Source organism: Meles meles, chromosome 19, assembly GCF_922984935.1.
Source record: "Meles meles chromosome 19, mMelMel3.1 paternal haplotype, whole genome shotgun sequence".
Taxonomy (NCBI): Eukaryota; Metazoa; Chordata; class Mammalia; order Carnivora; family Mustelidae; genus Meles; species Meles meles.
Window position 1 is genome coordinate 53,208,271 of NC_060084.1, and position 26,452 is coordinate 53,234,722.

Here is a 26,452-nt window from a genome sequence, read left to right on the forward strand (position 1 = left end):
CTTTCGTTGCTACAGGACAGCGGCCAGGCTGCCTGCTCTTCCAGGGCTTGGGCCCAGGAGCCAGCCACCCAAATGGGATCCTACATCGGTCACACGAGCGTTTAGCTCCTTTGCCCTGGGTTTTTAAAGGATGATGCTAACGGTGCCTGCGCCGCAGGTCTTCATGAGCCGGGTGGGTGTGTGGTCAGCACTTAGAGCCACATGGAGAGAACCTGAGAGTTCGGGGCTCTGAATCAACGCCTGAAAATGAAAGGGTGGGAATGAAGGTTGGCGGGGCGGAGAAGCGAGTAAAGTAAACTGTCCTTTAATAGAAAACCAGTTGCCCAGCTCTTGGGGATCCTGGTCCAGCCTCCAGCTCCCCCGCAGCCTGCCACGGGGGCTCCTAGGGCTGGGGAGTGGGGAACTCGATGTCCACAGTGAGGTTGGTATGGAGGGGCTGCAGCTCCTTGGAGAGCAGCCTGTAGCCCAGGGAGTCGATGCCGTCCTGCTGCCCTTTGTGGCGGATTGAGGCCAGGAGGTCGGGGCTGGGGGGAGGGGGAGTGGCCCTGTGAGCCCAGGACTTAGGGACCACCTGAGATGGGACATTCTGCTTCAAAACCAGCTTACCTCTGGGGGCTCCGCTGGTGGCTGGGGTCCTGCCCCTCCTCCAGCATGTGGTAGCGGCCGAAGAGCAGATGGGGTCGGGAGAGAAGCATCCCGCTCAGTTGCAGCCTTAGGGGGGAGCGGGCAGGGAGGCCAGATGCCTGCCTCTGACAGGGAACCCATGCCACACCCAGCCCTTCAGGCAATGGTGGCCCGTGTCCCCACACCATGGGGGGAACTGCAGCCCCAGGCTCGGTTCCTCAAACAGGGCCCCCCCACCTGGCAGCGATGTCATGATCCTCACGATCCCAGCCCTGGTACGAATTGGGGAAGCCGTTGATCCTCAGGTAGTGAATGGGGCGCAGGGCAAACACACCCCCAAGGTAGCCGTGGTAGGGTAACCTGGAGAGGCAGAGAGAGTGGGAAACAAGTTTCAGGCCACAGGGGCCCAGGCTAGGATCTCCAAGTAGTATTTCTGGGTTTCCCTTCCCCACTCACCCCTTGTGATCACTAACCACTCCCCTGACCCCTCAGGTGTCCCCTCCCCTAATCTTAGAGAAGCCCTTCCTCTGCCCCTTGAGATAGGCCCTCATTTGACCTGGGATATTCCCTCCCCTAAATCACCTGACAGGCCCGCTTTGTGGCCCCTTGATGGCCCTTTCTCCCCAGGCTCCAGGGAGTCTCCAGACTCTCCTGCCCCCCAGGCAACCTGTCCTTTCATGTATGTTCTTCTCTGGCCTCCATCAAGACCCTATCACTGACCCCTCCCCCCGCCCCCCAGTTAACAACTGCATCCCAAAGGAAGGTTCTCGCCGGTCTACAAGGCTTTTCCTTGGGCCCCATCATCCCCCTCTGACCACCTGTGTGGTCAGAGTGAGGGACCGATCATCCATCCATCCCAGCACAGGGCCTGGCCAACCATCCCCCACAGGACACTCCCTCCTTCCACCTACTTGTAGTTGAACTTGTCGATGGCCACAGACACATGGGCAGGGAAGATGTCGCAGATGTAGAGGTTGCGGTCATCCTCTGGGAGGAGGTTCACATCATGGAAGAAGACACAGTCCCATTCCTCCTCCTGCATGGCCTCCCAGAACCCCACGTTGCGTAGCTTGCCCCGGTTGAAGGTGGCGTTGTGCACCTGGGATGGACAGAGACGCTCAATGCTTCCTTGTCAGCAGGCAGAACATGCCCCCAATTGCCAGGCCTGTCCTCTCCCCTTTTCAAGTGCCATTCTCCTGCCTGGACCTATCCCCACTGGAGCTGGAAAACCCATACCACAAGGGCACAGTTCAAAGGTTACCTCCCCTGGAAAACTTCCTGAATTCCCGCCCCCATCCTATGCAGAGTCAGTATCGTCAGCCCCTTGGCTCCGTCCATGGCCATTTCCAAGGTTCTCAAGGAACCTCCCCTTTAAGAGAACGGCCGAAGGAGGCAGGGATTAGGGTGAGCAGGGAGCACCTATGGCTTTCTGCTCTTACCAAAGACTGGGTCTGATGCCCAGAAACCGTGACAGGGTTTGCCTCTCCCTCTCTTGCTCCATCATCGTGTTCTCCATCACCATCACTCTCATCATTACCATCATCACTTGGCATCACCAGGTTCATCACCAGCATGAGCACCATCACCATCCTGTTCGCCCTCTCTGGTGCCATCAGCACAATCCCCTCACCTCCATCACTGCTGTCAACATCGTCCTCACCCCCATCCCCACACCGTCACCGTCCTCAGCCCCGGCGGCAGCAGCACCATCAAAACCATCATCACCATCATCAGTGGCACTATCACTGAGTACCTACTCTGCGCCGGGCCTTGAGTCATTAACGCCGTGAATGCTTCCCACAACCTAACGGTGGAGGGGCTATCATCATCCCTGGGTCATAGATGAGAAAAGAGTGGCACAGTTACCCAAGTTTACACATAGTTATACCGAGTGACAAGGGGATGGATGGATGATGGTCCCTCACTCTGACCACACGGGTACTAATGGGTAATACGAAGATGCAAACAAGCCTCCAGAGGACTCCAAACCCCGTGCTTTAAATTACTGCTCAGCTTCATTGCCCAACTTAGCCAGCCCTGGTCACAAGGAGGCCCAGACTCACCGGGACTGAGTCCTTCCGACAGGCACATGAGCCGATCCCAGACTCAGCCAGTCTAGACCCAGCCCATAGCCCCGGCTCTAATTTCCCTCCAATTCAAGTCCTTCTTGACTCATAAATCCAGCCCCCCATACACTCTCTGGCCCAAACGCTGTCAGCTCAGAGGCTGACGACTTCAACCTTGACTCTCCACGGCCATGCTCAGACCCCTCTGTCTTCTTTTTTTTTTTTTTAAAGATTTTATTTATTTATTTGACAGAGATCACAAGGAGGCAGAGAGGCAGGCAGAGAGAGGAGGAAGCAGGCTCCCCACGGAGCAGAGAGCCCGATGCGGGGCTCGATCCCAGGACCCTGAGATCATGACCTGAGCCGAAGGCAGCGGCTTAACCCACTGAGCCACCCAGGCGCCCCCCCCTCTGTCTTCTTGTCTCCAGCCCTCCCCGTGCTGGCCGTGCCTGGTTCACCACGTAGACGGCGTAGTGCAGTTGCTGGCGCTGCAGGAAGGGGTGCAGGTGGAAGAGCAGGTGCTGCAGGTGCCGCTGGCCTTGCCCATAGTAGGGCACCACGACTGCCGTGTGGTGTCGTGGCCAGCAGTCAGGAGGCCGGTACTGGCCCCCCAGCTCCACCAGCGGGTTCTTCTCCACCACCTGCTCCATCGTCAGGTTCTCTGGGATCGTCACCCTCAAGGGGCCATCTGAAAGGGGCAGATGTCAGGGATGGTCAGGGACCTGCCCCAGAAACGCCACAACCCAGCTGTGTTCAATCATGTCCACCCCCCCCACCCCCGCCGTCGCCAAACCATGTCCACCAGCACTTCCGAATGGGACCTTGGAAATAGGGTCCGTGCAGATGTAGATGGTTAGAACGTGGAAGTTCTGGGTAAGGGTGGGCCCTAAATGTAACGACTGGTGTCCTTATAAGATCATCTGAAGACCCAGCGAGAAGGCGGCCGTGGACGCAGAAATTAAAGTGACCTGCTTACAAGCCAAGGAAAACCAAGGATCGCCACCAAACACCGGAAGCCAGGAGAGAGGTGTAGGATGGCTTCTCTCTCGGAACATCTGGAAGGAACCAACCCTGCCCCAACACCCTGATTTTGGACTTCTGGCTTCTAGAACTGAGGGAAGGTAACTTTGTGTTTTAAGGGTGTCCCCCCTGGGGTGGTTCTCAGGACATCCGCTCTCCCTACACCTCGGACTGCTCCTTCCAGTTCCTTCACTGAGGGCTCCACCTTCCCCCTACCCAGACCCCGTGGTGGCTCTGGCCCAACATGCCCTTCTTACAGTGTGACTTCGACGCTCCCCGCAGGGAGAGTGAGTCTATCTCCACCCCTTAAAATTGGTTGGGGGGGGGGTGCTTTATGACAGTTTCAATGAGTAGAGTATGTCAGAAATGACACTACATGGCTTTTGAGACTAGATCATGACTTCTGCCTGATTCACGTGCACACTTGCTCCTGAAGTTTGCGGTTGCCGCGTAAGCAACTCGGGCCCCCATGCTGTGAGGAAGCCCACATGAGCCCGGGGAGGGGCTGCACGGAGACCCTGAGATTGCGTGGGGAGAACGCGTTGATTCTACTCCAGCTGCTGTCTTCCCTCCAGCCATATCGCATCGCAACTGTGGGAAACACTTGGACCACGACTGCCCAGCGGGACCCTTCCCCAGACTCCCGACCCAGATACACATTGAGAGTTGGCGACTTTTAGAGACACTCATTTCTGGGGTCGTTCGTTATGCAGCCACAGATGATCAGCACATCTCTCCATCACCCCCGGCCACCAGGCCTGTGCCGTCCGCTTCCAGGATCTCTCCCTCGTCCCTGGGAGTCCTGCTAGCTCCCCAAAGCCCAAGGCAGCGTTGAGGGTGGAGGATGCCCCGACAAGCTTACTGATGTAGGGGGAGATGAGGGGGCAGCTGGGCAGGTCCTCCTTCCTACGGTCCACAGGGTGGATCTGGTTGAGGTTGGCGTATACATCCTGGGAAGAGGTCCCTGCAGAGGAGACCGAGACCAAAAAGGGCAACTCTTCTCCCACCGCTGGCCTGTCCCGTCTCAGGACACGCCAGAAGGAGGCAAGGCTGTGGCGGTGGTGGTTCTGGTAGAGGAACGCCCCCATAAGCAGCAGCTGTGCCCCCAGAAATAATAATAGGAGCCCCCTCTGCTGTTCCGTTCTGGGAAAGGAAACAGAAGGTCATTCTTCCCATTTTGCAAAGCCCACTTTTACCCCATATACCTCAGTCGCAGGGGCCTGCACCCACCCTCCCTGACTGCACGCTGGAGGGGGGGCCAGGGTGAGAGATCGGCGAGGCTGCTCAAGCTGCACCACCCGCATGAAGACCCTGCCTCGTGCGCATCTCCAGGCTCATCTCTTCCAGCGGTTGCCTCCAAACCCCAGGGTCACAGTGGACCCTAGCTGGTTGCTCCCCTGGGTGCCTCTCTCTAAGGCTCAATGTCCTTGTGTGTAATGGGCACTACGGTGGGATCGAGCTCACTGGGTTGCTGCACTGGGACATGCAGTGTGCAATGCGACCGGCTCCAGATTATTCCAGACTGTGCCAGGTCTGATCCAGCGTCCTGTATGAAAGGACCTACATGACTCCTGTTCATTCTAGGTGCTCTTCTTCCCTGTAACAGGCACCAAGTAGCCCCTAGAAGCTTACACAGTATCTACCTCCCCCACAGTCTGTCATCCTGGATTGTGACTGTCCTATCAACTGCCCCATCAGACTAGGAGCTTGCAGAGAACAGGGTTCAGGACCGACTCATCTCGGCCCCTGGCACAGGAGGGTCCAGGAAATGAACGATGAAGAGTGAGTGCTAGAATGATTTGCAACCTGATACACTCCAGCTTGTCCTCAGCCACCGCAAGTTCTCCTCTCCTCTTCTCCACATCCTCCCCTATCTGCCTCAGTCCTCCTGGCCCCCTGTATCTCAGCTGTCACTGCTCTGGCCCCCAGAATGGGAATCTGTGTCCAGATCTCCTTCCCTCACCAGACTGGGAGTGGGGCAGGCCTCAGCCCAGCTCAACCCTGGGTCCCCAGCATTACCCAGCACAAAGGCTGAGTGTTTGTTCAACTCTAGTCACTAAGCGTCACTTCTGTGCCAGGATTACTGTGCAAACCAACAAAGCTGCCACAAGCAAAATCAGCAAAAACCTCTACTCCCGGGAACCCCACGTTCTGGTGGGGAAGACTGGCAAGAAAAAGGTTTCAGTGAGCAATAAGAACCTATACATTGAAAGGGGTGGAGAAGGAAATGGATGGAGGCTATGTCTGCTACGTGGCTGGGCAGAGGGAACAGCGGTGCAAAGGCCCTGAGGTGGGCAGGGGGAGTCAAAGGGCACTGAAGAGTCACACACAGGCTGGTGTCCTTGTCACTAACTCGGCGAGCTATTTTTAGATAAACCAAAAAATTATCTCGTTACAGAAGCAGGCTCAGTACTGAATCTCAAATGTGGGACAAAACAGAATGTGATCAGGGACAGAATATCCTTCAGTTCTGAAGCACAGAGACAAGAATTGAGTGTCAGTAGCAAATTCCGTGTTGTCGGGCAGGAATAAGGAAGAACTACCTGCTGGTAGAATTCCTCTTAGCTTTCCAGCTGGAAAGACAGCATACAAAAGAGTGTTGTTTCACAGAATACCAAGCCGACTTTTGAGTGGCACTCCAAATTCAGATGCCCCGCCTTTAATCAAAATGAGAAGAAACACCCAGATATGGTGGAAATGCACCCCATTCTCACACAGAAGACAACTGAAGATCAAGTATGTCTCAGGAGCCCTGGGGACCAAAACCAGTCTTTGCAACATGCTGGTAGAGTTGGCCCAGCAGCAGTGTACGAATGTATTCACTGAAAATGGCAGGGTTCATACTAATCCCTATTTCTCAGCTGTGAATGCTGCGGGTGTGGACCGTTCCTGAGTCCTGCTGCACCGGCCAGTGTCCAGCTGCTCTGTTAAGTCAGAGGTGCCAGCACAGCCTCGGTGGCGATTCCATTTCCCCTTCCTAGGCAGGTGGTTAGTGAGCTTGGAGGAGCAAGGAGTCTTCCACGGCGTATGTGTGCTCAGGAGTGTAATTCTTCATGCAGGAGTTGGCTGCATCTGGTGGTTTCCGTGGGGCCGCCAGCAAAGGGAGTGTGTTGGACACACAAAACCCAGTGTTAGGACATGCAGGTCCACTTCTCCAGATTTCCCCCTCCTGCAGGACAGGACAGGCTGTTGTTCAAAGTGTGGGCTGTCTCCTGGAGAGCCGAGTGAAAAGGACCCCTCTGACTCCACACGAAATGTGACAGGCACGTTTTTGTGGACTGCAACAAGCTTTTATCTTCTGATCCCTCATTTTATAATCGATCCCTATTGCAAATACACGGTTTTGTGTGGTTTTTTAAAGATTTTATTTACTTCTTTGACAGAGAGACAGCCAGGGAGGGAGTGGGGGAGGGAGAAGCAGGCTTCCCACCGAGCAGGGATCCCGATGCAGGCCTCGATCCCAGGACAGTGGGATCATGACCTGAGCCAAAGGCAGACACTTGGGGCGCCTGGGTGGCTCAGTGGGTTAAAGCCTCTGCCTTCGGCTCGGGTCGTGATCCCAGGGTTCTGGGATTGAGCCCCACATCGGGCTCTCTGCTCAGCAGGGAGCCTGCTTCCTCCTCTCTCTCTCTCTGCCTGCCTCTCTGCCTACTTGTGATCTCTGTCTGTCAAATAAATAAATAAAATCTTTCAATTAGCAATAATCGCGCCTCGGATAAACCTCATTGGCTACGATACTGCTACTGCGCAAAGCTTAAATAAATAAAATCTTTAAAAAAAAAATTAAAAAAAAAAAAAAAGGCAGACACTTAACGACAGAGTCACCCAGGTGCTCCGGAAACATAATGGTTATGGCTTAAGACACAGTGTGATGGTCACTTGGGCTCCTGGAGGAGAAAATTTAATTATGAACATGACTAAAAAATAATTTTGGAACCATGATCATGTGACTGTAGGGGTGGGAGCATAAAATCTTCCTATACTTCCTCAAAGAATAGAGTCCATTTCACTACTGTTGAAAGGTGAACCAGGTAGGATGAAATCAACTGCATATTGTTCCCTAAACTTACGTAAGATTTCAAGGGAAAAAAAAAACCCTGACGTCTTACAGTAGCAGCAATTCCCATGCATATGCCATGATTCAAATTAGCACACCCACATTTCCCAAGTGACATGTTTCCAAGTCTCACTTAATAAGTTATATTTTCATTTGGGGGAAGTAAGCTTTGTCCGGCTGCTGTGTGGTGCACATACAACCAGTAAGGGCCCACAGTGACTTGGGAGACCCATAGTCTCTCAAGGAGTCTGGACTCCCTCAATCACCGTGGGAACTGGTCTCTTCCTCCTGGCAGGTTCCTGGTACATAGAACCTCTTTTATCTAGCAGAGGTCTTCCAAGTGGGGTGTCTACACACAACTCCCCGCATGGAAGTGTATTTCTATTCTAGTCATTTAAGGTGATGGTTGGTTCACGTTGGGATGTTTTATATTCAGAACAACCAAAGCATGACTGTTTAGTAGAGCTAATTTTTTTTTAAATTCAACTGCAATGTTTTCAGGGGAAATTTTTTTCAAGTTACACTGAATAAAATATCTAGATAAAAATTAATGGTCCTCATTAGAATTGATATGCATTTTTCTCTTAGGTACTTAAAGCCTATTTGAGTCATGTCATAAAATATTTACTCCATTAACAGTCAATCCTCATCTCAAGTCACCTTGGAAAATGTATAACATTTTCCACCTCTGATGCCTGGGTGGCTCAGTCGGTTAAGCTTGTCCCTTTGGCTCAGGTCATGCAAGCCCCACGCTGGGCTCCCTGCTGTGGGCGCCTTTTTTTCTTCTCCCTCTCCCTCTGCCTGCTGCTCTCTTCCTGCTGTGCTCTGTCAAATAAATGAACAAATAAAATTGTTAAAAAAAAAAAAAAAGATGAGGTGAGGATACAAAATTCTTCAGAATGGTTTCCTCCCAAACAAAAGTATTTTAGAATTACTATAATATGCACATACACGCACACACTCAGACCCCTTCTGTCTTGGCTGGTTCCAAGATGTATGAAAAATTGTTTTAATAATTTCCTAAATTATAAAACCAAATGGGAAAATTCACTCATTGGATCAGAAGTACATGTACTAAGCTTCTTGGTGAAGGTCCCTTTGTCCCGGGGAATGGGGCAGGATGACCTTGCAATTTGCTGAGACGTTCTCACGGTCCAAAGCAAGTGTAATTGCAGTATAATGCAAGTCACAGATGTACTTTTACAATTTTTAAAAAAGATTTTATTTATTTATTTGACAGAGAGATCACAAGCAGGCAGAGAGGCAGGCAGAGAGAGAGGGGGAAGCAGGCTCCCTGCTGAGCAGAGAGCCTGACATGGGACTCGATCCCAGGACCCTGATATCATGACCCAAGCTGAAGGCAGAGGCCTAACCCACTGAGCCACCCAGGCGCCCCTGTACTTTTACATTTCTATTAGTCACATTTAAAAACTGAAAAATAAACAGGTATAATTAATTTTAACATTATACTTAAGCCAATATAGCAAAAATGTTATGATTTCAACATGTAATCAAGGTAAGGATTACTGGAGAGAGATTTTACATTCTTTCTTCACATGAAGTCTTCTAATCTGGTATTTTGTATTTATAGCACAGTTCTATTCAGACTGGCCACAGGTCATTAGCCACACTTGGCCAGTGGGCGCCATACTGAAGAGCCACGCTGAGGACCCCTGTACGTTTCCCCCACGTGCCTGGGAAAAACCTGTACTTTCCCATCAACAGCTACAAGTTTCACTTCAGACCCTTAGTTCAAGTTTGTCAGGGCTCTTGTTCGAATTTTCCACAGCTTTATAGTTTTTTGTCTGCTTGATGAATTGCTGAGAAAGATAGGTTAAAATGTCACAGTGCTTCTAGAATGTGCCGGTTTCTTCTCATCCTGCTCACTTTGGCTTTATTTCTTTGGAGTCTGTGTTGTGAGGTACATCCATTTGTTTTTGCCAACCTGGTGATTCCTTTGTCATTCGCGATGACATTCTTTACTACTCACCGTGCTTGTTGACTTGAAAATCTGGTGGTTGTCGCTGAACTTGGATTTCTTTGTGCTGTGTTCCTGGTGTGTCTTTCTCCCCACTCATGTTCACACTTTTGAGTCTTTACTTATTAGATGTGGGTCTCATGTGCACAACAAATGTTTTTTCTTAACTCACCTGGTGATTGAGACAATCTTGTTCGTTCCTATTTTGCCCCACACCAAATCTTATTTAAGAGATTTTTATTTTTTTAAGTTATCTCTGCACTCAATGTGGGGCTCAAACCTACAATCCCAAGATCAAAAGTCGCACGCCTTTTGGAGGCTGAGCCAGCTAGTGCCCCCACAGCAAATCTTATTTAAAAACATTCCTTCGGGCGCCTGGGTGGGGCTCAGTGGGTTAAGCATCTGCCTTCAGCTCAGGTCATGATCTCAGGGTCCTGGGATCGAGCCCCAAATCCAGCTCCCTGCTCAGCAGAGAGCCTGCTTCTCCCTCTCCCACTCCCCCCTGCTTGTGTTCCCTCTCTCACTCTGTCAAATAAAATCTTTAAAAATAAATAGATAAATAAAAGAAAAAAAGAAGAGAGCATGAATCTGAGTCCAGGCCTGTGTGTGTGACTCCAAAGTTCTTTCCATTACCTGGTTGGGAGAATCTTGGGGGACAGGGCGAACTCAGGGAAGGTTTCCCCCGAGAGGTAGCATTCTGGGGCAGGTCCCAAAGGATAAGCAGGCATTTAACCCCCACACCAAGGGAGGGAAAGGCACTCTGGGCAGAGAGAATGGAGGCACAAGAGAGCTCGCTGTGCATAAGTAGCAGCGCTCATGGCACCTCACATCTCCGGAGCTCTTACTCTGGCCCAGGAGCTGCTGTAAGCACTCATCAGGTGCCCTCTCCTCTCAGCCTCAGCACCTACTGACATTTTGGACATGTTAGTTCTTTGCTATCGGGGCTGTCCTGTGTGTTAGAGGTTTGTACCACTGCTGGATGCCAGTATCCCCCTACCCTGCTTGTGACAACCAAAAATGTCTCTGCTGAATGTCCTCTGGGGGGTCACAATCATCCCAGGCTGAGAACCACTGCGGTCATCCTATGAGGGCTGAACTATTATTTCGATCTTACAGGTGAGAAAATGTCAGTCGTCCACAGTTACACAACCAGGATGGCAATCCCAGGATCTGAACCAAGCTGCTTCTGGTAACCACTACGACATGGCAAGCTTCCTGCCTGGGCTGTGTGCTCAGGGGCAGATGACAGCAGGAGACAAGAAAGGAGGGGTGAGCTAGGGACAGCTCAGGTGACAGAGCCCAAGGTGACAGGGCCTCTGACAAAGTGAGGGACCAGGGGCTGCGGGAGGCCAGAGGTGGCTTGTTAATGCAGGGCAAGGGGGGATGGGTCCTGCAGGTTTCCTAGAGGAAGTACGTCCACATGGCTACCTGGATGAGAAAGAGGAATCAGTGTGGTGATGAGGGGTGAGGGAGGGAGGGTCTTCAGGAAGAGAGGACGGCATGTGTAAACACACTGGCATTGGGCGGGACCTGCCAGAGCCTCAGGAAGCTGAAAAGTCACCAGGGGCCTGGTTGCAAACACCACGCTGAGGGACTCAACCTTCCCCTCCAAGTGCTGAGCAGCCACAGTCCTCTGCCCTCTCCAGAAGCCTCTGCCACCAGCTTACAGTCTTTTCCGCTAAACTATTAATGTGTTGCAACAAGCATGACAGGAAGTGTTTGCAAAGCACCCATGAGGAACTTCTGCCCAAACCATGCCAGCTTGCTGGTGGATGCGGCCACTGAGGGCTAGAGGGACTGGTCCAGTTCTCACCACCACCAATTCCTGCCACCCCAGGGAAGTGACCTGAGGAACCTGAGCACCCCAGCCCCAAGCACTTACTAAGCACGGGGCCCCGATCTTAACACTTTACACCGGTTAATTCACCGACTTCTTTAACCCAACTATGCTATCATTGTCTCCACTGGACAGATGAGGACACTCAAGCACAGTAAGTTTTCATCACTTACTCAAGGTCACACAACTAAGCAAGCGGTGTTAGGGCGTCAACTGGCAGGTAGGTTTTCACATCCTCTTTCTGTCCCTGACGTCCAGTTTGAGGTAAACCTTTTTTTACCAATTTCTCAGCTGAAAGTACGTGGGTGGTGTTTGGATCTGCTCAAGTACTTAGTGAAAGAAACTTGCAAAGTAGGAGACTAAAACCAACACAGAAACACCTGAACCTGTGAACCAAATACTAGTCTTTGGGTGAGAAAAACAACGTGCAACACAGCAAAATACCACTTAGATCAAGGTTTCTCACCTTTGCACTGTTGTTTTGAACCGGGCAATTCTTTACAGTGAGAGACCAGTCTGTACACACCATGTTTGGAAGCATCCTTGGCCTCTACCTACCAAATACCAGTCACACCCTTCCCCTGCCTCCTTGTTGTGACAACCAAAAATGTCTCCAGAGAGTGTCAAATGTTATCTGCGGTACAAAACCACCCCCAAACTGGGAACTGATTTACAGACTATCAGTAGGTTGCCTGAGGTTTTGTTTTTTTTTTTTTAAAGATTTTATTTATTTACTTGACAGAGATCACAAGCAGACAGAGAGGCGGGCAGAGAGAGAGAGAGGGAAGCAGGCTCGCTGCTGAGCAGAGAGCCCGATGCGGGACTCGATCCCAGGACCCTGAGATCATGACCTGAGCCGAAGGCAGCGGCCCAACCCACTGAGCCACCCAGGCGCCCCAACCTGAGGTTTTGAAACTCTCACCCCACTCCTTGCTTTGAAAGAAAAATTAGGGGGAACCTGGGTGGCTCAGTCAGTTAAGCATCTGCCTTCGGCTCAGGTCATAATCCCAGGGTCCTGGGATCAAGCCCTGCATCGGGGCTCCCTGTTCAGTGGGAAGCCTGCTTCTCCCACTCCTAATCCCCCTGCTTGGACTCCCTCTCTTGCTGTCTCTGTCAAATAAAAAAATAAAATCTGTTAAATAAATAAATAAATAAATAAAAGGAAAATTAGGCCTGGTCACCAAAGGAAAGCCATCCCTGGTTCTGAAAACTAAATGGGGGTGAAAACAATGACAGTTTACTGCTTGGTGAACACTTTCCGTATTACCTCATTTAAATTCACAAATAGTCTATAGGGCAGATTCTGCTATTATCCCCACATTACAGAGGAGGAATTTGAGATGCTGCCTGGAAATGCAGAGTCCATGCCAACTGCTCAGTAAGTACTGACCTTTCCCCCCTGTCCTGGCTTGGAGCACTTGCAGCGTCTGGGTCCCTGCAGCTCCTGACATCTGGTCCCTCCACATCAAGCTTCATCATCCTTATCTCCCCAGCCACGCCTGACACTATGTCCCCCAGGGAAGAACCTGGCACACTGGAAGCCTCAGGAAATCACTAATGTATGAGCCCGATGACCCGGGGTTCAACCCTCTTGACAGCTTCAGAAGCTCAAAGGTCCCGCATCACCATTCACTCTCAATCCTCCCTATTAAGGGCTCACAGGGGTTAAAGACAAGAGAATGTTGGAATATAACACGCGGGAGAGGAGGCAATTTGGGGGCTGGAAAGCGACTGAGGGGAGCAGGGCTCTGGCTGACTCTTGAGAGAATGCACCCTAACCCTGGGAACCTCCCATCTCAAGGGTCTCACCTCCCCTCCATCTCAAGCTCTGCCTTCAACCCTGCAAGGCTGGAGGTGCGCGCACTTGTCACTGAGTCACACCGGTGCGCAACTGCTCAGCGGGGTCACGCCCCGACCGGGCACGCGCCTGGAGAAGTGCAAACCGCTCCTGCCAGCTCTGCGCACGCACAACCCGGCAGCTGCACGGCCGAGGCTTCCGCCGCGGGCGCGCACCCACCCTCACTCCCATGGGGGCGCGCCCAGAAGCCCACGCTGTGTCCCGGGCGACGTGGCCGATCCCAGCATCTGCGCGGCGCACGTGCCGTCTCTCTCCCTTGCTCACCCCTATTCCTTTCTCCCCCCACCCCGACAACTCTCCACCCGCACCTCAAATCCTATCAGACTCCCATAAGGGCTGAAAACCTAAAAGACATCCATTGCGTCTTCACGCTAAAGTGCATAACGCGAGATAACGTCTACAAACCACACGTCCCACCTGTTTTTGCGCAGGCGCAGACGACGGACGCGCCGGCCGGTCCTGGAGCACTCTGGGAGTCGTGGGCGGAGTGCGTGACGTCACCGCGAGGCTCTCAGGGTGTGAGCCCACTGGGTCTCGGAGCACTAGGCGCTTCAGGCCAAACCGCCCCACCGGCACCTGGGAGTCGTAGGCGGGTAAATCCAAAGCCTTCTGGGAGTCGTAGTCCCTTCACCAGCTTCCGCGTTATCTTGGAGCCTGGACTTTCCTGCGCGGGTTCTACTCACGTGAGTGCTCCCTTCCTCCGCGCGCGGATCCTGGCCCTTTGTCGTACTCCGGTGTAGGAGCTGAGGGTGTCCATATTACTCTCCCACACATTCCGGTAGGCATCCCTGGAGATATGGCTCTCCTCCGTGATCCCCCAACGCATGTCTCTGGCAACCCTCGGGGCTAGAGTGCCCTAAGCAGCTGGTGTCCCTGCCGATCCTCTTTGAACTCTGCCTGTGTTCGGACTCCTTCTCGTTTCCACCTCCCAACCTAAGGGCGGTTCCTCCTTTATCCTGGTTACTACCTAGAGTGATTAGGGCTGGCGTGGGGGGCGTCAGGCAGCCGTGGGAGCCCAGAGGAGGTGCCAGACCCAGCCCAGGGTTCAGGAAGGACTTCCAGAGCAAAGGACCTCAAAATTTACCATGCCCAAACAAAATGACAGATTCTCTGGCCGAAACCTACGCCTCTCACAGTATTTGCCTAGTTTTCCTATTTCCCCCACCTCCTCTCCACGAACGGGTCCCACTATCCTTCCAAGTGCTGAAGCCAGAACCCTGAAGTTGTCCGTGCTCTCTGCTTCTCTCACCTACTGCCTTGCTCAACCAAGTCTTGTGTGAGTCTCTCCTGCTCTGTTTCCAGAAGAGATCCAGAATCTGACCCTTCTCTCCACAGAGGGATCTTGTTAAAATATAAATCAGATACTGTCACTACACAGCTTATAACCATCCAGTGGTTCCCATCTCGTTCAGGATAAAATCCAACCTCCTCACCCTGCCAGCCTCCAAGCCCTGCTCCTCTTCCCTCCTCAGTCATAACTCACTTCCAAACAACTGAACCTGAACCTGACCTTCAGGTCTTTGCATTTGCTATTAAATCTGTCTGGAACATTCTTCCCACCCTGATGTAATACGTGACTCCTCATTCTTCTGGCCTCAGCTCAGAGGATAATTCCTTCATATTGCTCCTTATATCTGTAAAGTATCTTGGTTATGTACTTGTCCATGGTTTGGCTCCTCCATGAGAACTTAGTGGCAGCAACCGACCCTGTTTTGATCACTGCTGTCCCAGTGCCTTATGCTTGTTGAGTAGATGGGAGGCAATGAATGGTGTTTGTTGAATGGAGAATGAATAATGAACGCTTAAGCTGAGACTTGAAGGTGTCGAGCTTGCGCAAGAGCTGTAAGAGTAGTCCAGGCAATGGGTGTAGTCAGTGCTATCCAGGCCGCCTCCCTAGAGGCAACTACCCGGCAAGCCGGCAGCTGCCCGTAACCCGCCTCCCCTCTCTCCCTGTCCAGGAGAAGCCAGCTCCTTCCAGCCCGCCCGGAACCCGCCCCGCGATGCCAGCCCCACAGTGCTCTTCCTGCCACGCGGCACGCGCGGCCCTCCGCCGCCCGCGCTCCGGGCAAGCGCTGTGCGGACCCTGCTTCTGCACCGCCTTCGAGGCCGAGGTGCTGCACACGGTGCTGGCGGGCCGCCTGCTGCCGCCTGGCGCCGTGGTGGCCGTGGGCGCCTCCGGCGGCAAGGACTCCACTGTGCTGGCGCACGTGCTGCGCGAACTGGCACCGCGCCTGGGCGTCTCGCTGCGCCTGGTGGCCGTGGACGAGGGCATCGGCGGCTACCGGGACGCGGCGCTGGCGGCCGTGCGGCGTCAGGCCGCGCGCTGGGACCTCCCGCTCACCGTCGTGGCCTACGCAGACCTCTTCGGGGGCTGGACGATGGACGCTGTGGCCCGCAGCACGGCCGGCACCGGCCGCAGCCGCGCCTGCTGCACATTCTGCGGGGTGCTGCGGCGCCGCGCGCTGGAGGAAGGGGCGCGCCTCGTGGGAGCCACGCACATCGTCACGGGTGAGCTCAGGCACTGCAGAGGAGGGGCGAGGGCCGGCACCTAAAGGGGGCTGCGCATGGGCCGAGATCTGGTGGAGGAGACGCTGGGGGTGCCCCGGGTGGAGGATGTCCACGAGGAGAAGGGGATATGCGAGCCGGCTGAAGGCACATGGTCCTAGCGCTCGCTGGCCGATGGGTGCGGCAAGCTTTTGAGTCCCTGCGTCACACTGGCAGCTAGAGGGGCGGAGGGGTACTCCCGGGGGCTGTGGTTCCCTGCATGTTAAAAAATGGCGCTCTTTGTGTCCCCCTTCACAAAAGGAGGCCAGATGGTACCACCCATCAGAAGCCAACTATATTCTGAAACTCCCGGTCCTTGAACTGCTTTTCTCTGTCGGCCTCTCTGATAACCCTTACCCTCTCCCAGTCATTACTTCCACACCTGATTCTTGACCATTTACTGTGTAGCAGATACAAGCTACGTAGCCCAGAGCATACCTAGCCTCAGTTACCTCGTCTGTAAAATAGGGTTATTAATATCCAGGTCCCAGGGTTGTTGGAAATTAGATGACTTATGTGTGAGGCACTTAGACCAGAGACTGGAAAATAGTAGACCTGACGCAGATGTCACACAAGACAGTCTCTGTGCCTGCTCCTCTCTCACACGCATATTTACTAAGGAAAATCGCACAGACTCTGCCAGTTTATAGCAGGAACACCCAGTGGAAGGAGAAAACTAGGGGTTAGGAGGCATTTCCAGAGTGAGGCAAGACCTGAGGGCCATTCAAGTAAGCAGTGGAGGGCAGACAGAGGGTTGGGGTCTGAGCAGAGGAAACAGCTTGTGCAGAGGCCCTGAGGAGGGTTAGTATGGCCTGTTGGAGAAGCCCTGAGAAGACCAGTGTTTTACCATCTGGATTATACAGACTCACATATAAGATGACAAGATGTAAATCTTCCCTTACCTCCTTCCTGGTCTTTCTAAATGCCGTGATCTGCATTCCCAGAGGCTCAAAGCTCACTTGAGAATCTCTGATGTTTAATGTCATTTTGACTTCGGTGCAGTGGGAAGCACACTTCTGAGACTGAAATGGTATTTGTAGCGCAAAGCACTTTTACTACCTTCGTGAAAAGGCAACTAGCACAGGGCCTGGTTGGTAATAAGTGGGTGGCAAATGAGGGCACCCCGAGTTGCTCCCCCGGAGCCCGTGTGTGTTCCCCTCTTGTTTCTCATGGTGACCACCTCCAGCCTCCACCTGGCTGTCCTGTGGTGCCCAGGGGCCTCCTTGGCTCTGTCTGGCCCTCCCTTCGCTCCCCCAATCCCCTCTGCATCTCTCTGGGTCCTTGGGATGGGGTCTCCATGGCCCAGTCGCACACTCCGTGCCACTCCTCAGGCCCCTCCCCGTCTCTCTGGGTCGCGGCTGCCCCACGGTGGCGCTCCCGCCTCACCTGTTCCCCTTCTCTCCCCCAGGCCACAACGCCGACGACATGGCGGAGACCGTGCTCATGAACTTCCTGCGGGGCGACGCGGGGCGGCTGGCCCGGGGCGGGGGCCTGGGCTCGCGGGGCGAGGGGGGCGCCCTGCCACGCTGCCGCCCCCTGCAGCTGGCCTCGCAGAAGGAGGTGGTGCTGTACGCGCACTTCCGCCGCCTCGACTACTTCTCCGAGGAGTGCGTCTACGCGCCCGAGGCCTTCCGCGGCCACGCGCGGGACCTGCTCAAGCTCCTGGAGGCGGCGCGGCCGTCGGCGGCGCTGGACCTGGTGCACTCGGCCGAGCGCCTGGCCCTGGCCCCGGCCGCGCGGCCCCCGCCCCCCGGCGCCTGCTCCCGCTGCGGGGCGCTGGCCAGCCGCGCGCTCTGCCAGGCCTGCGCCCTCCTGGACGGCCTGCAGCGCGGCCGGCCCCGCCTGGCCATCGGCAAAGACCGCGGGGGGCGCGATGAGGAGGGACCGCCAGGGCCGCCGCCCCCCGCCGCCCAGCGACCCCGGGTCTGCGCCAGGCCCCGCCGCCGCGGGGGAGTGCGGGGCAGCCTGTAAGGAGCGCTGCGAATAAACCCCCTCTGCCCGGGCTTCGATGTGAGATTGGGAGGGGGACGGAGGGGATCGGCCATGGGTGATTCCGCAGAAGCCGAGGCTGGGACCCTTGAGTCTGGGGGAGGAGGGGCTGGGACGGGAACTCTTGGATCTAAAAGAGAAGAGAACTGAACAACTTCCCATTCCCAACCAGAGGGAATTAGGGAGATGCTTACTTAGTACTCTGCCCAGTTCTGGGCATGAGCAGGATAGTCCAAGCCTTCTTGAGCACCTACTGTGTGTCATGTTTGCCTGTAGGGGGATTTGACTTGACTTGGCAGGTGACTTGACTTGACACGACTTGGCAGGTGGGCTCTGGTCATTTCCAGTAACCATGATGCTTATCTCTGAGTGCTGTGCATACTACCACGCCACAAGGTCTCATTTCATCCAAACCACACACCATCTCGTTGGCCTGAGGCCCCCTAACTGCCTGAGGTCACCTAGCTGGAGAAGGACGGAACTGGGGGCTCCCACCCAAATCTGTACCTGGAGGTCAAGACGGTGGACTTACTCCCCACCCCCACCTGAATCTCTCTTGGTGTCTCTGTGTGATGGGTGAGGAGCAGCTGGGTGGGCCTGGGTCAGTGACCTAACCTCTCTGGTCTTCGGTTTCCTCCGAATGAAATGGAATTACATCCCTCCGCCCCCCATCAAAGCACTGTTGTGAGGATTAGAAGTGCTCAGCCCGCTTCGTGGGTCGTATTACATTTTGGCCACCAGGGGGCTCTGGGTTTCAGATTTGCTACCCTGTGCTTCCAGGAGGGTGTGAGGCGGGGAAGAGCTTCCCGCCTGACCCCTGGGGAGAGACTTGGCGTTCTCATTCCCCCTCCAAGTTCTGCTGGCTTGGTCGCTTGTCAGGAGTGCCCTCCCTTTGCCATTTTCCTTCTCAAATCCTCCAGGGGACTTCTAGAAGCCTTCCTGACTCTCTCTTCTCACCTGCCCAGCCCGGGACATAGGGCTCTTCCCAAGTCCCAGCCCCCCCGGGGCCTGCGCTCATGTGTGGCCACCCACACTCTGGTTCTTGTTCTCCCTAACTGGAATGAGGTTTGAGGGCAGATCTCCTGCCCCACCAGATAAGCAGCATCATTTATTCAGTATATATGGAATCCCTAATGTGTGCAGGGACATTTCTAGACACTGTTGAAAAAACAACAAACAAAACCCTCTCAGGGCTCCTGGCTGGTTTGGTCGGTGGAGCATGCAATTCTTGATATTGGGGTTGTGAGTTCGAGCCCCACATTGGGTGCAGAGATCACCAAAAATAAATAAACTTAAAAAAAAAAAAAAACCTGTCTCACTCATGGAGCTTCCAGTATTGCAGGAGAGGGACACTAGACAAATCATGAAGCCTGGTGAAGGCTGCTATGAATAACAAAGCAGCGTAAGGGGAAGGGGTGTGAGGCAAGTGCTATTTCAGTTCGGGAGGTCAGGGTTTGAGAAAGTGACTTCAACAGAGACTGAAATAAAGCAAGGAAGGTTTCTAGCTATGTCGGAGTATCTCGGGTCTGAACCACAATGCCACTGAGACCAACTGAAAAGAAAAAAATGGATCTATAACAAAGCAATCTCTTTGAAGACATCAAAGAGGTACCAAGGCGGCCAGGATCCCACAGAAGAGGCTCATTTTTGTTGCAGGGCTCGTTTCTGCTGAAGAACGGGCAGAAAGCATAGGCTAAGAGGCTGGGGATCTGAGCGGAGCTTTCAACAGTGTGATGGGACGGGGAGACAGTATTGGAGTCCCGGCCTAGTGGGCGGGGACTCGAGGGGCCAGAATCAGGGGTGAAGGGAAGAGCATTGAGGTCAGCCAGACACTTAGTTCATATGTTCCCCCTGGAGGGCGTCATGGAACTGGGTTAATAAAGTTGGATGCTCAGGGTCTCGTACAAAATAGAGGTCCGGTAAGCACCTGTAAGCACCCAAGTCAAGTCACAAATTAGAAGTAAGGGTCACCTAGGGGCGCCTGTGTGGCTCAGTGGGCTAAGCCTCTGCCTTCACTCGGGTCATGATCTCAGGGTCCTGGGATTGAGCCCCGCACTGGACTCTGCTTGGCGGGCAGCCTGCTTCTCCCTCTCTCTCTGCCTGCCTCTCTGTCTGCTTGTGATCTCTCTGTTAAATAAATAAATAAAATCTTTTTTAAAAAAAAGAAGAAGAAGAAGAAGAAGTAAGGGTCACCTAGAAGTAGACCCACCCACAAAAACACCAGAACCTAGCTTCAAACACAATCCCAGACCAGGTGAAGAAGGTCCCTACTTTGCTTGCCAGAAAGCAGAAGTAGGGTAGCCCTAGCCGCTGAGCCTATTTACCCTTATCTTGATTAAAATGGAATTTAGGGGCTCTTGGTTTCAGCTCAGGTCATGATCTCAGGGTCCTGGGATGGAGTCTCCTGTAGGGCTCCGTGCTCAGCAGAGTCTTCTTCCCTTCTCTCTCTCTCTCTCTCTCTCTCTCTCTCTCCCTCTGATCCTCTCCCCACTTATATGCACTGGGAAAGGGTCTCTCTCTCTCTCTCTCTCTCTCAAATACATCTTTTAAAATTTTTTATTTAATTCAAAACACAGTTCTTTGGTTACACTAAACCCAGGTCAAGTGCTCCACAGCCACACACGGCCAGTGGCTGCCAAACAAAACCATGCAGACACTCTTCCCATTGTCACAGAACCTTCCCTTTTGCAGAGCTATTCTAGAGACTTATAGAATCCAGGGGGGAAAGATACCCACCCAAGCCTCAGGAAATCTCTACAATTTTCATACAAAATACCTGACCTTCAATTTAAAAATCTGCCAGGAGGGGCGCCTGGGTGGCTCAGCGGGTTAAAGCCTCTGCATTCGGCTCGGGTCATGATCCCAGGGTCCTGGGATCGAGCCCCGCATTGGGCTCTCTGCTTGGCTGGGAGCATGCTTCCTCCTCTCTCTCTCTCTCTGCCTGCCTCTCTGCCTACTTGTGATCTCTATCTGTCAAAAAAATAAATCTTAAAAAAAAAAAAGACTGCTTTACATACTGATATGAAATAATCTTAAAAAAAAAAAAATCTGCCAGGAGAAAGGATAAAATGATGGCCTACTGAGAGAAAAACAGCATAAACATGGCCACAGGGGATCTTGATGGAGGAGTTTTAGGTATGGACTGGAACCGTCATCACCATGCTCAAGAAAATAGACAATAAAATGGAAAATTTCATTGTTGAATCAGTTTGCATTTTTAAAAACACCAGACGGGATCAAATCAGCAATACGAGACTTACTCCTAATGTAAACAAGTATAAAACTGTATGTAGCGTGTGGGGCGGTTCACTGTCTCACTCCCCATGCAGGTTGTCTTCCCTGATGACCAACACCAGCCTCAAGCCCACCACCACCCACCTGGCCGGGTGCCCACAGAGGCAACAGCTGCTCAGAGAACTTTCTGGAAGCTCCCACTTTGGGCTCCCATGTTGGCAGCTGCACATTCTCTGTAAACTCTGTCATGCCCCCTCCCCCCACATGCACCTGTACTTCAGGTGAGCTACGGAGGGATGATGCTCTCTCTTTCCCCTCCTGCACCCTCTGGAACCCTTCTCCCCAGTGACGACCAGGGAGGAAAAAGCTGAGCTATTTCCACTGCAGAACAGGTGTAACCTGTCATGGGGGCCCCTCCCCTCTCACTTCCCACTCACGTTGCCTCATCCCAAGTTCATTCTGTACCCCCCTCAGAATATGGATGCAGGGTGTCCCTGTCCGCTCAGGATTCTTGGACCACTCTCTCAGAGCAGGAGCGTCGTGGGGCCAGGACTTACCCGAAACTGAATCTTTTCTCCATTCTGGCTCTTAGCCCAGACCTGGTCAGACACGAAGCCTCCAGAAAGCAAGGCTGAACCCAGGCTTATCTGCAGGGGTCCCTAGGGCCCGCCCACCACTAGAACTGAGAGCTGAGGCTGTGGGTCTGGCCCCAGACTTGCCTGTGATGTTTGCAGGTTTCTGCTGTCCATTTGAACTCAGGACCTGTGTGTGGCTCATTCTTAAGTTTCCCTGGGGCCCGACAAGTCACTCAACTTCAGAATGAGTCCTAACCTCAGCATTTCCTTTAGCTCCATGAGGCCTCCCCTATGGTACTTACTGGATCTTCCCCCCTTACCCACCACTGTTTCCCCCGATCTCGAGGCCTGACTGAGACCTGAATATTTACCTTTCATATAAAATGAAGGAAAACTTAGAATTTATCTCTGTGACCCACCGGCTCCCAACATAACATCTCAACCTGACTTCTGATGCTTCATTCCTTCAATGGAGCCGAATCAGAGCTCACCATGGCACCAGGCAAAGAGCAGGATCATAAATCATGCTGTCATCAAGTTCCTTGGCGGTACAAGGAAGGGATTAAAAGCAGGAGCAGGGACACCTGGGTAGCTCAGTTGGTTAAGCATCTGCCTTCAGCTCAGGTCATGATCCCTGGGTCCTGGGATCGAGTCCCACATCTGGATCCCTGCTCAGCAGGAAGCCTGCTTCTCCCTCTGCCTGCTGCTCCCCCTGCTTGTGCTCTCTATGACAAATAAATAAAATCTTTTTTAAAAAGCATAAGCAAATATCAACATATGGAAAGTGAGGGGAGGAAGGGACGGAATGGGACCCAGAGAAGGTTTTCTGGAGGGCATGAAGGCAGAGTCAGCCCTGGGGGGCAAGGCATCCCGTGTTCTGTGAGAAGTGCATTTTGTCTCAGACGTAAACTAAGCCCCCAGGATGAGGAGGTTCTCAGAGGAAAAGGGGACGCTTGGCCACTACCTCTGCCCCTGGGACAGAATATCACACCAGTCCCATTCCCCAGCCCTCCTGTCTGCATCTGAGGCAGCTCAGGGATATGCCTCCAGGGGGCGCTCCATCTACAATGCCAGACCGGAGACCTCCCCACCCAAGGGTTGGCGCTGTCCGTGGTTCTGGAGCAAAGCTGGGTGAGTTCAGGACCCCCCAACTCTGCCAAGGACCCCAGTCCACAGGCACAAGTTCCCGAGCTCTAGGCCGGCAGGGCACCTAAGTCGGAGCGGTTTCCGAAAGGCTGGGTCCCTCCAGGCAAGGAGGATCCGGAAGAAGTGGTGTGAGTGGGCGGGGCTCCTCTCTGTGCTTTTCCCCTCAGCCCTCTTGTTGCCCTAACATTCTTTGGACCTCGTGGTGCCAGCCTGGCGAAGACACAAGGAGGAGAAAGGTCTTCTCTGAGGTTCCAGGTCATGCTCATGCTGCTGGCCTTTGACCCAAACTATTTTTTTTAAAGAGTTTATTTATTTATTTGAGAGAGAGAGAGAGAGAGAGAACATGCCCACAACAGCAGAGGGGAGCAGCAGAGGGAGAGGGAGAAGCAGGCTCCCTGCTGAGCAGGGAGTCTGACAGGGGACTTGATCCCAGGACCCCAGAATCATGCCCTGAGCTGAAGGCAGATGCTTAACGACTGAGCCACCCAGGCGCCCTGGACCACACTTACAGTAGCAAGTCTGTGCCCAGCTCTCCCCTCGAGTAAAGGATAGGAAAGAGGTGGGTGTTTACTGGAGCTCCTCCTGGGCCAGGCTCAGGGCTGTGCCTTTCTGCACATTGCCCCACTGAACCTTCACGACCACCCCTCGAGAGGACTGGCTAACAATTCTCATCTGGCAGAGTGGGAAATGAGACTCAAAGTGGTAAGCAACCGTCACAGGGTCTCACATCATTGGTGAACATTTGGAGGCTGGACTCGTGACCCACATATGCTTGAGGCCATAGGGAGGGATACCTTAATCCATGGCACTCTGGTCCCAGAAAAGGAGATGATGCACAGTGGAGAGGTGTCTTATTCATAAGGGATAGGACTTATCATCTCAGATAAGGACTATCTGACAGTAGTCGAGGACTGATGGTGGCTGCAGACGGCAGGAAAGACCTCCATAGGAGGGGGAGTCTAAAGGAATCAAGATCATGTCTCCAAGGACCAGCCCCTATGCCATCTTCCAACCGGTCCAGGAGACTCTGCTGCTAATGAACATGCAACATGCTCACGAGTATTAACAGTGGATTTCACTTTGCATTTGCCACCGGAATGTCTCTAGAAGAGGAAGTTCCCCAGAGAACTTCATATCTTAGGGAAGCTACCAAGCTTATCAGGCCACCACTGAGAATTAAGATCTCAGTGTGACCTACAGAGAGGGTAGTTTTTAGGCCAGCTATGGAGAAGCAGGGGACTGGGGGAAGAAGCTGGGCATGAGGGGAAGAATGTGCAGGAATTCATTTAATAAAAAAAAAAAAAAAAAAAACTCTGGGACACCTAGCTGGCTCAGTTTGTGGAACATGCCACTCTCTATCTCAGGTTTGTGAGTTTGAGCTCCAGTTTGGGTGTAGAGATTATAAAAATAAAATCTTAAGAAAAAAACCCCTCATATCATCTTCTACCTGTCAGAATGGCTAAAATCAAAAACATGAGAGGGCGCCTGGCTGGCTCAGCCAGAAGAGCATGTGAGTTTGAGCCCCATGTTGGCTGTAGAGATAACTAAAACAAAATAAACTGCCCCCCCCCAGAGGTTTTATTTATTTACTTGAGAGAGAGAGAGAGAGAGAGAGAATGAGCAAGGAGGAAAGGGAGAAGCAGGCTCCTCCCCTGAAGAGGAAGCCTGATTCGGGACTCTATCCCAGGACCCCAGGGACAAGATAGGACAGGACAACCTGAACCAAAGACAGACGCTTAACCATCTGTTAACCATCAATGAACCATGGTTCATTGAGCCATCGAGGTGCTCCTAAAACAAAATAAACTAAAACAAAACAAAACCAAAACCAAGGAGCGCCTGGGTGGCTCAGTGGGTTAAGCCGCTGCCTTCGGCTCGGGTCATGGTCTCAGGGTCCTGGGATCGAGCCCCGCGTCGGGCTCTCTGCTCCGCAGGGAGTCTGCTTCCTCCTCTCTCTCTCTGCCTGCCTCTCTGCCTACTTGCGATCTCTCTCTCTGTCAAATAAATAAAATAATAAAAAATCTTTAAAAAAAAAAACAAAACCAAGAAACAACAAGTGTTGGAGAGGCTGTGGAGAAAAAGGAACCCTCCTGCACTGTTGGTAGGGATGCAAGCTGGTGCAGCCACTGTGCAGAACAGTATGGAGTTTCCTCAAAAAGTTAAAAATAGAACTACCGTAGTATCCAGTAATTGCACTGAGTATTTACTCCAAGAATACAAAAACACTAATTCCAAAAGGTATATGTTTCGGAATTTACCTACGTTTACTGCAGCATTATTTACAATAGCCAAATTATGGAAGCAGCCAAAGTGTCCACTGGTAGGTAAATGGATAAAGAAGATACGGGATATTAGCCATAATCTTCTAATAATCTTCCAATAATCTTCCAGTACAGTGGAATATTAGCCATATACAGGAATGAAATCTTGCCTTTTGCAACAACGTATATAGAACTGGAAAGTACAATGCTACGTGAAATAAGTCAGGGAAAGACAAATGCCATATGATTTCACTCATATGTGAAATTTGAGAAACAAAACAAATGAGCAAAGAAAAAAGAGACTCTTAACTATGGAGAACTGAAGGGAATGGCATTAGTTGGGGGGATGGGTGAAATAGGAGAAGGGGATTAAGAGTACGCATACCACGATGAGCACTGAGTAATGTACAGAACTGTTGAATCACTGTACTGTACAGCTGAAACTAATATGACATTATACATTAACTATACTGGAATTTAAAAAAAATAGTGTCATTTAGGCCAAATCCCCAAACTGGGACTTAACACAAAACCTAACTGCAGTTTCAGTCTCCTATCACCAGGGCTCAGGAGTGCAGGAGCAGCTGGCTCCAGGAGTCCCAAACAGATCGGTTCAGCCACTCCAAAGGCAGAGACACAAGCGGTGGTGAAACAAGGCAGGAATTTACTCCAGGGAGGCCAACACTGGGACCACCGTGGACTAACGTCTCCAAGACTGTCTTCAGGTTTAAATGAGGAAAATGTGGGTGGCGTCGGGGTGGCTCCGTCGGTTAACTGTCCGACTTGATTTCAGCTCAGGTCATGATCTCAGGGTTGTCCGATTGAGCCCCACATCGGGCTCCACACTCAGCACAGAGTCAGCTCGAGATTCTCTCTCTCTCTGCCCCTCCCTCACCACTCCCACCCCTCGCGCACACACGTGCTCTCTCTCTTAAAAAAAAAAAAAAAGAAAAGAAAGGGGAGCCTGGGTGGGTCAGTTGTTGAGCGTCTGCATTCAGCTGAGATCATGATCCCAGCGTCCTGGGATCAAGCCCCACGTCAGACTCCCTGCTCGGCGGGGACCCTGCTTCTCCCTCTCCAGTTCCCCCTGCTTATGTTCCCGCTCTCACTGTCTCTCTGTCAGAGAGATAAATAAAATCTTTTAAAAATACAATAAAAATTAAAAATAAAAAAAAGAAAAGAAAGTATGTGAGGAAGAGCAGTGGGGACATGCTGTTAGGCACATAGGCCTGGTGGATGGTTGTCTTGGGGTCAACCTACTGG

General features: G+C 52.6%; 3 protein-coding genes and 1 pseudogene across 4 annotated transcripts; 1 reads left to right on the forward strand and 3 right to left on the reverse strand.

Moving 5' to 3' along the window:
* Positions 1 to 180: 180 nt before the first annotated feature.
* Positions 181 to 1,801, reverse strand: LOC123931364 (beta-1,4-galactosyltransferase 3-like). Its single transcript, XM_045988373.1, has 3 exons — positions 1,536 to 1,801; positions 607 to 984; positions 181 to 240 (listed from the first exon to the last, which is right to left on the reverse strand). The coding sequence occupies exons 1-2, from the start codon at positions 1,664 to 1,666 to the stop codon at positions 843 to 845; spliced, it is 273 nt and encodes a 90-aa protein (XP_045844329.1). The 5' UTR covers positions 1,667 to 1,801; the 3' UTR covers positions 181 to 240; positions 607 to 842.
* Positions 1,802 to 2,449: 648 nt separating this feature from the next.
* On the reverse strand, positions 2,450 to 13,568 carry LOC123930557 (beta-1,4-galactosyltransferase 3-like). The gene is made up of 4 exons (XM_045986774.1): positions 13,392 to 13,568; positions 4,573 to 4,853; positions 3,140 to 3,378; positions 2,450 to 2,455 (listed from the first exon to the last, which is right to left on the reverse strand). Exons 1-4 carry the CDS (start codon positions 13,400 to 13,402, stop codon positions 2,450 to 2,452), a joined length of 537 nt encoding a protein of 178 aa, XP_045842730.1. The 5' UTR covers positions 13,403 to 13,568.
* Positions 7,382 to 7,465, reverse strand: LOC123931978 (annotated as a pseudogene).
* A 423-nt stretch (positions 13,569 to 13,991) lies between the features above and the next one.
* LOC123931319 (cytoplasmic tRNA 2-thiolation protein 1) lies at positions 13,992 to 20,389 on the forward strand. Of its 2 annotated transcripts, none has more exons than XM_045988303.1 (3): positions 13,992 to 14,123; positions 15,399 to 15,948; positions 17,393 to 20,389. In XM_045988303.1, the coding sequence occupies exons 2-3, from the start codon at positions 15,441 to 15,443 to the stop codon at positions 17,953 to 17,955; spliced, it is 1,071 nt and encodes a 356-aa protein (XP_045844259.1). In that variant the 5' UTR covers positions 13,992 to 14,123; positions 15,399 to 15,440; the 3' UTR covers positions 17,956 to 20,389. The 2 variants fall into 2 exon arrangements, with proteins under 2 accessions (XP_045844259.1, XP_045844258.1); XM_045988302.1 differs by having other exon boundaries at positions 14,084 to 14,218.
* Positions 20,390 to 26,452: the final 6,063 nt, after the last annotated feature.

Excerpts from the sequence above, each read along its gene's own strand:
- LOC123931364 (XM_045988373.1), bottom strand. The coding sequence starts at position 1,666 with ATGCAGGAGGAGGAATGGGACTGTGTCTTCTTCCATGATGTGAACCTC. Across the intron at positions 985-1,535 it reads ATCGACAAGTTCAACTACAA|GTTACCCTACCACGGCTACC; the intron begins GTAGGTGGAAGG and ends CTGCCTCTCCAG.
- LOC123931319 (XM_045988303.1), top strand. The coding sequence starts at position 15,441 with ATGCCAGCCCCACAGTGCTCTTCCTGCCACGCGGCACGCGCGGCCCTC. Across the intron at positions 15,949-17,392 it reads AGCCACGCACATCGTCACGG|GCCACAACGCCGACGACATG; the intron begins GTGAGCTCAGGC and ends TCTCTCCCCCAG.
- LOC123930557 (XM_045986774.1), bottom strand. Across the intron at positions 3,379-4,572 it reads CCTCATCTCCCCCTACATCA|ATGGCCCCTTGAGGGTGACG; the intron begins GTAAGCTTGTCG and ends TGCCCCTTTCAG.